Source organism: Culex quinquefasciatus, chromosome 3, assembly GCF_015732765.1.
Source record: "Culex quinquefasciatus strain JHB chromosome 3, VPISU_Cqui_1.0_pri_paternal, whole genome shotgun sequence".
In the NCBI taxonomy this organism is placed as follows: domain Eukaryota; kingdom Metazoa; phylum Arthropoda; class Insecta; order Diptera; family Culicidae; genus Culex; species Culex quinquefasciatus.
The window spans coordinates 165,390,502-165,401,448 of NC_051863.1; the positions used below are offsets into that span (position 1 = coordinate 165,390,502).

Genomic DNA, 10,947 nt, shown 5'->3' on the forward strand with positions numbered 1-10,947 from the left:
GAATTCAATTCATGTTTTGAAAATTTTAAGATTGGAGGATTGATGATTTGAATACAGAGCAACCTCTTTTTAAGCGGTGGCGTTACGCTTTTTGTTTCGTCGATTTCTCTTAAAACATACAATATTTTGGCAAGCTTCAAAAGGCGTTTTGTAGATCTTAACAAAACCTATAAATTGCTTTTAAAAGATTGCAAAAATGTTGCATGATTTAAAAGAAATCTACGAAACAAAAAGTGTAACGCCACCGCTCAAAAGGGGTTTCTCTGTATTTGAACATTTGAAAGATTATTTCTTAATTAAAAAAAAAACGATCGTTGAAAACTATAATTTGAAGATTTGTAAAAATTCTTTGTGAGTTTCTGTTTAGCATTTCGAATTTACAATGCAATGGGCATTTCAACAACATACAAATGAACAAAATAAAACATTTTTGAAGAGAATAATTTATTGATTGGATTCTACAATTAAGCTTAAATTTGTGATAATATTGTTTTGGTCGACCACAAAAGAATTTAAAATAGATTTTTACATCGACTTAAAAAAATAACTTCGCGGCCCTTCTTGACAGAAAAGATCCTACTTGACAGCTTGTTCCAAGGGGACCATAGTTCATCAATCGAAAACATGTTGTCTTGTTAATTTAAGTTTTTTGCATTAAAATGAAAAAAGCGATCAGAAATGGTTTTTAATCGTATTTTTCACCGTTGTACATAAACATTGGAATAGGGCTTTAGAACCCTATTGATGGAAAGCGAACGGCATTGTTTACAAATGGCACTTACGACCTTTTACAAACTAACTCTAGATTTGAAGATTTGAAGATTTGAAGATTTGAATATTTGAAGATTTGAAGATTTGAAGATTTAAAGATTTGAAGATTTGAAGATTTGAATATTTGAAGATTTGAAGATTTGAAGATTTAAAGATTTGAAGATTTGAAGATTTGAAGATTTGAAGATTTGAAGATTTGAAGATTTGAAGATTTGAAGATTTGAAGATTTGAAGATTTGAAGATTTGAAGATTTGAAGATTTGAAGATTTGAAGATTTGAAGATTTGAAGATTTGAAGATTTGAAGATTTGAAGATTTGAAGATTTGAAGATTTGAAGATTTGAAGATTTGAAGATTTGAAGATTTGAAGATTTGAAGATTTGAAGATTTGAAGATTTGAAGATTTGAAGATTTGAAGATTTGAAGATTTGAAGATTTGAAGATTTGAAGATTTGAAGATTTGAAGATTTGAAAAATCAAGTGACAGGCAAATAAATAATTTAAAATACTTTTGGAAATTCAAAATTGCATTTTTTGTGAAAAGGTTCAATGAAAAACAATTTCAATTGCTGCTTTTTGGGTGTTTTTAAATACCGCTGAGTCAAGGCAGTTTATAAATCACCTAAAAATAAAAAAAAAAATGTTTTATTTGACCTTTAAAAAACTCCAGATCAGTGTTGGTATTATCGCGCTCTCGCGAGAAAAATTTCTCTCTCTCGAGTTCTCGCCGCGAGTCTCGAGCTGCCAAGAGAAACTCACCGATTGCCCGTGCTCTCCTCCGCTCGCGAACGGGCTTTCTCGCGAGCCAGAATTGCCCGTTCGCGAGAAGTTGAACGAACAAAAAACAACACAGCGATTGAAGTTACACCTTTATACCATCGCCTGGTCCGTATTCATAAGCCTGATAAACTAATTGCTAGCTTGGAACGAACGGATAGCCAGAGGCGCTCGCGAGCGCTCGCGTCGAGAGCGAGAACGCGAACGAAAATGCGAGCGCGAGCGAGAAGAGAAAAGTACTACAAGTTCTCTCCCTCGTTCGCGAGCGAGAAATGCTTTCCTTCTTCTCGCTCGAATTCCAACACTGCTCCAGATTATAAAAGAAGGTTTAAAACTGTAATATTACATATTTATTCAAAATTAACTTTAACTAATGCGTCAGTAGATCTCATCAATAAGAGGTTTGTCATTTGCAATTTACTCCCGCTGACTCGTTGCCCGCTTAAACCCCCGGTCGACATTGACTTGTTCCACTCAACATCCACGTCGATAAGATCGTTCAGTATTATACTTACCAGCAAACCAAACAAACAAATCGCCAATCTTTTCCTGGTCTCCCCCAAAATCGATTGACTTCCCACGCGCGCAATCCACCCAACAGAATCACTCAAATTCCCACAAAAAAAAGCTTTACCTCTTTATCCCCTTCGATAGGGTAAATGTGCTGAAAAAATTCACGCTTCAAGTCACGTTTAGTCGAAGATCGAAGATCAACACCCCCCGCAAAAATCGCACCGTTGAATGTCGGCGTAACTGTAAAACCATAAAACTTCTTTTTTTACTACCGTTCGGGGTGGTTGCATCCTGATCCAAAACAGAACTGACCACCCCCGAACGGCAGCAAGGTGCACACCGGAGGTCATTTGCAGATCGGAAACAAAAGAAACACACCGCTCACTAATAAGCTCAATTAATAAATTGATACTTTACGGCGGGCGTGCCATAAAAGCAGCCCGCCATTATGGTAACATTTGACATTTCCATTATGGTGCGCGCGAGCGTAACGTAACCACCCGTAACCGATCCATAAATAGTCACCGACCAATCGGAAAGACCTCCGCGGATCGATGGTCCGCCCACGCACGGCCGATTCGTCGGGTTATGGTTCCCCGTCAAGTTTAACCTGTCGTTGCGAAAAGAGATCAAAAACGGCAGCCGGAGAGCGCGAGCGCGCGCTACACGGCAAATGGAATTTGCATAAATTTTCAATTTCGTTTTGGGGAAGAGCCGACGGCGTCGGGGATTTCGGAATCCGCTTGAGCTGTCAAATTACGGGGGCTGAAATGGAAGCGGGAGGTTTTTTTTTGATGCGGGATTTGCGAACAAAATTGAATCAAATGCAACCTGTTTGACAGCGGGGTGTTTCGGTTTCACGGTTGTTGTTGTTGTTGTGAAAAATGATGATTTGAGGCCGGTGTTGACAGATGACTTTATTTTAGAATGATTGAGATGAGAGGAGAGGAACAATGATACATTTTTATTATTTTTGTGTTTCGATAAATTCTACAAGCCGTAAATATTGGAAAATTTTGCTGACTATAACAACAATACTATCTAAAACAATGTAAAAAGTGCTAATGTCGGAGTGTAAAATACAAAGAATCAATCCTGCTCACATCTGTTGATATTTAGATTAGGAACGAGTAGGATGGATATTTTGTTTACACTTCGATATTGGCCCAACAAAAATTAGAGAATCTAATTTCAGGTTCTCTAAATTACATTCTTTTGCTAGATCTAATTCCGTATCGAACATAACTTTAAAATGAGTAAAACTCTCATCAGAGTGTAGGTTTCTGCGATGCTCAGTTCGCGATGTAAACAAATAGCTGTCACTTTTGAAGGATTACATTTATTACGCAGGTTTGTTTGCAATAGGTCCTAAGCATCTGCATTTAAGTGCACAGTTCAAGTTGAGAAAGAGTGGGATAGGCTGTTTGTTTACATCCAAGATTTCACTCAGTTGAAAAAAGGAGCAGAATTTTAAACAAATTTAATCCGATCTATCTTTGCAAAAAAAGGACTTAAGGTGATAGCTCTTTGTTTACATCACGACATAAGAATCTCAAAAATGTACACGCACGTTCAAAACCACTCAGTTTTCTTTTTAAAAAATCGATCCTACTAAAAAAAATAGCAAAAATATCCAAAAATCGGCGTTGTCGTGCTATCGTGTCGCACGTCGCTTATTGACGTTCAGAGAAAATCGCGTTTTAATGTTTGACCTTAAATTATCAAAAATAGAGCACGCAATGTAAAAAATAACAAACAAATGTTGTTCGGTTGCTTTCCACTTTCACACTGACTTCACCGAAATTTCACTCTGAAAATTGAGTAAATTGCACCCAGATCTGGCTGAGATTCGCGCAACACTGCCGGATGACGCATTTACTCATTTCTGAGTAGGTTCGGTTTTGACGAAAATTGAGTAATTTAAAGTAAGACTGTACACTAGGGTGGTCAAAATCGGGCTTCCTCGGGGCTACCCCCGAAGTCGAAGATTGGCCTATCACTAGGCTAAATTCTAAATTTGAGCTCATTCTGACCACGAATAGGGTCCTAAACTAGGTCCTAAAACCCTATGTAAATTTTTATCTGCGACGGTAAAAAACAAATTTCTGATCACTTTTTTGCTTTTCTGTCAAAAAGGACCACGAAGCTATTTTTTTAATTAATTTCAAAATCCATTTTAAATCCTTTACTGTCGTACAAAGGAACATTGTACTAATAAAAATAAGCATTATCGTTGTGAACAATAAAATCACAAATTTAAGCACTCAATACAAGCTTTTTTATGTAATTTGTATGTAACATTTTATTAATTTTATTCATTTTTAAATCGTGCGGCATAACTGTTAGATTAACTTGAACACGATGTTCCAGAATTGATGATTTTTTAAATATTTTTGTTGTTTTCTCTTCTTTAGCTTAATTCAGAAGTTTATGTTGCAAGTAATGAAGTTAATGATATTAAAATTGACAACCGTCGCGACGCCATTTCTACCGACAACAAAGTAAACGCGCAGCTTAAGCTCCAGAGCTTCCCCTCTGATCCAGTGTTTATCAATCTTAATCCTTGCGCCATTATTTAATCACTGTCAGCAAACATTTACGGCCGTAGCGGCGTGTGCTTCACATTTCCCCTTAATGAAACACTCATTCAAGTGGGCTCGGACGACGGAAATGCAACGTGCGCGTGGTCGTTGAAAGTCGCTTTTGTGTAAAAAAAAACTTGTTCCTACTTATCGACAGAGTTGAAGAGCCTGTGCTTAAAGGGTCGAGTGGGTAAGCCTCGCTAGTTGGGCTGTCTGCAATTTGCATGGAGGAAAGTGACAGATCTGTCAGAATTATTGACAGGCTCATCCATGTTAACCTTCTGTTTTGCTCAAAATTAACAGAAATTTGAGTAAATTAAGCTAAGGGTGTAGTTAAGATAACAAAGATACCCAAAATTGAGTTATTCTTCGAAAGGACACCAAAACATTACACGCCAAACGTCAAAACAAACTTTAAAGACAGAGTTGCCAATAATTCAAATTGTTTTGTTTGTTACTAAGCAAAATGAAAAAAAACTTTTTTTCAGCTCGTTCACCCCAGTTGAGTCAGGTCAGTGCAGCGCGGCTTCCGATGATCAGAACATCCCATCCAAAACATGCACAAAAATGGGAATAAAGTGCGCGCTCGGCGCAAAGCATGCTGCCAGTACGCTAACCGGTCCTATGGAGTTATTATTTTTATTGCCGTACTAAATTATATTCCGGCCAACGCGCGCGCAAATTCCTCGCCGGAGCGTGTCGCGGATGAATCATTCCTAGAGAAGATCTAGACCCGCGCGGCCGTTTGGTGGCGCGAAACTACCGTACAAGGCTTGGAATTTGTCCGCCCCTTTTGAGGTTAGGTCTGGCGCAAAGGGTGCCAAGTTACGATTTGAATAAAGTCACCTCTTTTTTTCGAGCGGTGTCGAAGAGTTTGATTAATTTCCGGAAATTTTTACCGCTAATCAGCTGACGACCCAGGAGGCCATGACCACCATGATGGATTTATGACCACGTCGCGCACGGTGACCCTAGAAGGCGAGATGTTTTCACTTTTTTGCTTCTGACCAGGTGCGCGTGGGTGTCAGGCGCAATGTTTATGACCACGCGCAAAAGTTCGGGCAGCACTGTGCAAAACCAGTCGCGACTTTGATGAGGGGAATTATTCATAGTTTAGTACCTCAGCGCGGCCTACCGGCGGCGAAATGATCCGAGAAAGTAATCGCGGTTCATGGCGAACCGGTGCCCAGACGGTGCACCATTATGCGCCATTAATCAACGTGATGTAGATGCTGGCCGCACTGCACGTGGAGTGCAGTGTCGAGCATAAATTAAAATTATAATATTTTCATCCTTTGAAAATGCATTGCAATATTGGCAACACTGTCACATGACAGCTAAGTACACGTTTAAAAAGATTTGATGAATTTATTTAAAACATGCATATCCAAAATCACACAGGAATGTGTTTTGAAGCTAAACTTTAGATTTGAGTAGATTTCACTCAGAGTTTTACGAAAACTGATTGAAATATACTCAAACCTGAGTTATCACCAAAATCTGACGTTTGACCTCAGTTTTGAAACGAAAACTGAGTAATTTTAGATAAGGGTGTAGTATGCAGCTGTCAAATCTGTTTTTGTCTGGTTCACTTGAACTATTCACCCACTTAGTATTAATGTCAGCTTCCCTCTAAAGCCACTTCCACGCGGAACCGCGTCGCTTCGTTATCTCTACACACGTCAACTTGACAGCTCGCACGGAAAAGTAAACCGATCCGATCTGCCCCCTTCCACAAACAAATCAAAAGCTGCAATTCAACTCCATTGCATCGAAATTGTCGCTTCCACGCGTTCGCATAAAATTGCAATCATCGTGGGCGGATAAATCAGATCAAACAAGCTAGATAAACCTAACCTCACTCGTTTTTTTTTTCTCAACCGCCGCCATCTCGCGACTAACGTCAACAAAAACGTGCGGCCCCGACGCAGCAAAAAAAAAAAACAAACAGTACACGTTTCGCGGGATCGATTCAATTCGGCAGCGAATCGCGACACGATAATTAAAGTGAGTCAGAAACGAATTTGTTTTGGCGAAATAATCGCCGAAGCTTAACCTGGTTTCGCGCAGACGAAGATTTTAATTTGGCAGATTAGGCCGTGGGCGCGTTACGACGTTACCCCCTTTGGATTTTGGGCACAGGAGCGTTGTGAGGAACGGGGGAGGCTGACCTTTTGTCATCAGACTGACTCAATTTAAAATGTAAATTTTGCTCACTTATACTCATTAGAGAGCGAAAAACGGCGGGATTGATTGCACGGTCGTTAATAAGTCGTATTCGTTGGGCGTTACGGGCGAGCTGGTGGCGTTGCGTTACGGAGGTCGTGACCAGTGGCGTAGGCGTTTTGGTTTAGAGCGTTCCCTGCCTGCCCCGTTGGGTTGTTGGAAGCTGCAGCGTTGATGGATGTGAGATTTTAATCGTCGTTTTATGGACTTGGGCCAGTTATAGTGGCGGGGCATCGCAATGAACTGCTTTTATGGACACATTGTTAGATAACCTAAAATTGCGTTCTAAAGCTGCGTTAAGGTGCAATTAGTAGTGGCATCCTTGGCAATTGGATCAAATTGAAAGAGCATCTTGATAGAACATGCCACTTTTAATGTACCTACATCAATTATTTATTATAAACAGACAGAAGTGAAATACTCTTTGGTTAAAATGTTTATTATTTGAATGTTGTCAATCGGAACAAAGCAAATTTACTCAAATTTTGTAAAACATGCAAATCATAATAATTCAAATTTCAAAGAACAAAACATAAATAAAAAAAAATCCGAGAAAAAGTCAATAATAAAGGATAAAATTTACTCAAATCTAAATTGTATTCTACCAAATCTGGAATATCAATTTTCAACAGCTGAAGTTGGAATTGATTTGTTTTGTTTACACTCCAAAAAATGAAATTGGGTAATAATTACTCACTGACTCTACCTTACACGATCATTCAATACAACTCGTCTAAAGGATTTTTTCCACACATCATCTTTCCAGCAAAAAAAAATATAATTTATGCTAAAAAATATCAACATAGCCATTTAATTCACTCAAACATAAGTTAAACAAATTACTTCAAATTATTTAAAATCTGAGTAGTTATTAATCAAAATGATTAACAAGGGGCAAGCCACTTTCAATAAATTGAGAATTATAGATTTTTATTAAAATATTATAAATAAACAAACTTTTTTTTGTAAATCTCTGCAAATATTTTACTAGACAGCGTCCTGACAAGTGACATCAAAAAATCATCTTGAGCGATTCTAACCTCACTTTTTTATCTCCACACCTTCTTCCAGGAACCAAGAAGATGGAGTACAAGACCAGACAGTGGCACGAGAAGTGCTTCTGCTGCTGCGTCTGCAAAACGGCCATCGGCACCAAGTCGTTCATCCCGCGCGAGCAGGAGATCTACTGTGCTGGCTGCTACGAGGAGAAGTACGCGACCCGTTGCATCAAGTGCAAAAAGGTAAGCTGAAGCAGCCCGCTAGACCAAAATAGACGCCGATTTGTAACCGTTTGACGCCTTTCTCGCAGATCATCACCAGCGGCGGTGTGACCTACAAGAACGAACCGTGGCACCGTGAGTGCTTCACGTGCACCCACTGCACGGTGTCGCTGGCCGGCCAGCGCTTCACCAGCCGCGACGAGAAGCCGTACTGTGCCGAGTGCTTCGGGGAGCTGTTCGCCAAGAGATGCACCTCCTGTGTCAAGCCAATTACCGGTGAGTCTGCCATTTTGACCATTTTGAGCCCATTTCGGTAGTGTCCTACCCCTCGCCCTACTGAACTGTCAAAAAGTGTGAGGTTATGCTAACGTGTTGCCCTCTTTTTTCCCGAACCAGGAATCGGTGGTACCCGTTTCATCTCGTTCGAGGACCGCCACTGGCACAACGATTGCTTCATCTGCGCGATCTGCAAGACGTCGCTGGTCGGACGCGGTTTCATCACCGACGAGCAGGACGTCATCTGTCCGGAGTGCGCCAAGCAGAAACTGATGTAAATTGTAAATGTGGGGACGCAAAACAAAAACAACAAATCAAAACAAAACACCGCCTAACAAAAAAAAACACAACGAACAACAACAGCAAAATGATATTCTAAAATATGCGTGTTAGGAATTGAACTAGAAGCAAAAAACCAATTCACAAACGACGTAGAACAAGAAGAAGACGAAGCCTTACACAGAGTCGTACATAACAAGTGTCAAACAGGCGGCCATCTTGCGCTAGAACGAAGAGTTTTTCAAAATGGCGTCCTTGTTTTCACCCTAAACGAACGCGTTTATTTATTTACATTTAGGTATACGTCAGATGGTATTCAAGATTTTTGATTTTTGGCTTGAGCTATTCCCTCTCCCGTACTTCTATGATGGAAATGTTAGTTATTGCCATGGTAAAAGTGTTTTTAAAAAAATCACCCGAAAGAGAAAACATGTATTTAAACACATTTTGTTATAGGGAAAAACAAAAATATCGCGGGCACATATTTATCAGCCATGCATGCAAAACAATTACGCTGTGAAAGTATATATTTATATTTTATGGTTTTTTATTAAGAATCGGCTTTTTCTAAACACCCTAACTAATGACTCACATACCAATGCTTTGTTACACGCTAAAACGAAAGCAACCGGAGCAGCAAAACAAACACGACCATACACTCACACATGCGAGATTAGCGGGGACGGCCTATATTCACAAAAGTTGCCTTCTACTATGAACAAATTAAGGAATCAAACACACGAACATACATACAAAAAAACGCAAACACACACACACACAAACGAGAAATGTGACAAATTTTAAATGATTGTTGTCCTAGTTTTATCGCTTTTAAAAATAATAAAAATTAAGAAAAGAAACAATTAAAGTATTTATGTAGAATGGTGAGCTTTAATAAACGAAATACAGACAAAAACACACAAACACATACAGACCCTTGAACACGTTTAACTTTAAAAACAAGAACGCTTGTCTCCTCCCTCTTTATGTTACATGTTGTTCACTGTAAACGAAAAGAAAAAAAAACATAAAGAAAACATCAATTATTACCTATATTATAACTTAGGCGGTCGAAGTAACGAAGCAAATTGTATTTAAAGAAAAAGTTAATAAAAAGAAACTAGAAATCTATCAAAGCTAATAAAATTTAAAAAAAAAAGCTACTAAAGATAATCCTATACACACACACGCTAAAGCGGAACGCATGAGAAGAAGAAGGTACGCGGTAGAATCATATTAAGGTGAAATTCTAGGTTTCTCTTCTGTCTACTATAAATTAATACCCTTTCGCAGCAGTATCGTCTAACGAGAAAAATATTTTCGCGCTAAAGTTTAAAACGATTATTTATTGAATTAACAATTTGATTACCATTTTTACTATATTTTATGATAGCGTAGAAGCATGAAAGCCTTGAGAGAAGAGATGGAAGCAAACACAAAAAAGAGAGGAACCACATTTACTGTACTAAATTATGTAATTATTAGCGAGGAGATGCAGATTTACGCGCGACGTACGTTTATACATACACACACACAAACACTTCACGAGAATACATACACAGTGGCACATTATATCAAAATAAATAGAAGGAAACAAAAACCAGAATGCTAATCATTTTTCACTCCCCCTCTTTGTTATACTTAATCTATTATTAGTAGTAGTCGGATTTTTTGAATAAATAAATTATCTCTCCAGTGTTTGTGTTGGCCTAATTTTATTTCAAGAAGAACTCCAAGGAAAAACTCTCCAAATTTTAGATGAAAATATTAACCTTATAAAAATAAATATTAAGATAAGTCTTGAAAAATATTTGAAAGGATGAAAAACTATTATAAAACAATATAGTTAAACCAAAACATGAATTGCTTTGAAAAAAATAGAGCGATCAATTTCCCGTCCCGGGAAAAAAAATCCCAGGATTTCCCGTAAAAAATATTTACCGTTTCCCGGGAAATTTGGTCTTTTAGAAAATATTTAATAAATTGATCAGAAAATTTAAAATAAAAATAAATTTGATTGAACATTAATTGTAGAAGCATCTGGAAATAGATCTAGCTGAATGAAAAAAAACTTTAAACAAAATTGAGATTGTTTTCGTTTTTGTTTACCATGATCAAATGAAATGAAAATTGAATTATGTAGTGTCATTAAATATTTCGAATAGGTTTCTGCAAGAATAATTCGTTCAATACCTACTATTCAAGAAATTACAATTTGATTTAAAATAATTATGAAGCACTGGTGCAATAATAGGTGTGAAAGGGCTAAATTTTGAAAAAAAAAAATGGAAGAAGTTCTGTCA

The 10,947-nt window shown here is 38.0% G+C and overlaps 1 protein-coding gene across 9 annotated transcripts in view; it reads left to right on the forward strand.

Moving 5' to 3' along the window:
* LOC6054536 (four and a half LIM domains protein 2) overlaps positions 1 to 10,343 on the forward strand; it is a 278,680-nt gene extending 268,337 nt beyond the window's left edge. For all 9 annotated transcript variants that reach the window (XM_038262090.1, XM_038262089.1, XM_038262091.1 and 6 more), the window contains 3 exons: positions 7,941 to 8,110; positions 8,179 to 8,365; positions 8,486 to 10,343. In XM_038262090.1, the coding sequence (XP_038118018.1) occupies positions 7,941 to 8,110; positions 8,179 to 8,365; positions 8,486 to 8,643 (515 nt within the window). In that variant the 3' untranslated portion in view covers positions 8,644 to 10,343. The remainder of the gene's footprint in view (positions 1 to 7,940; positions 8,111 to 8,178; positions 8,366 to 8,485) is intronic.
* Positions 10,344 to 10,947: the final 604 nt, after the last annotated feature.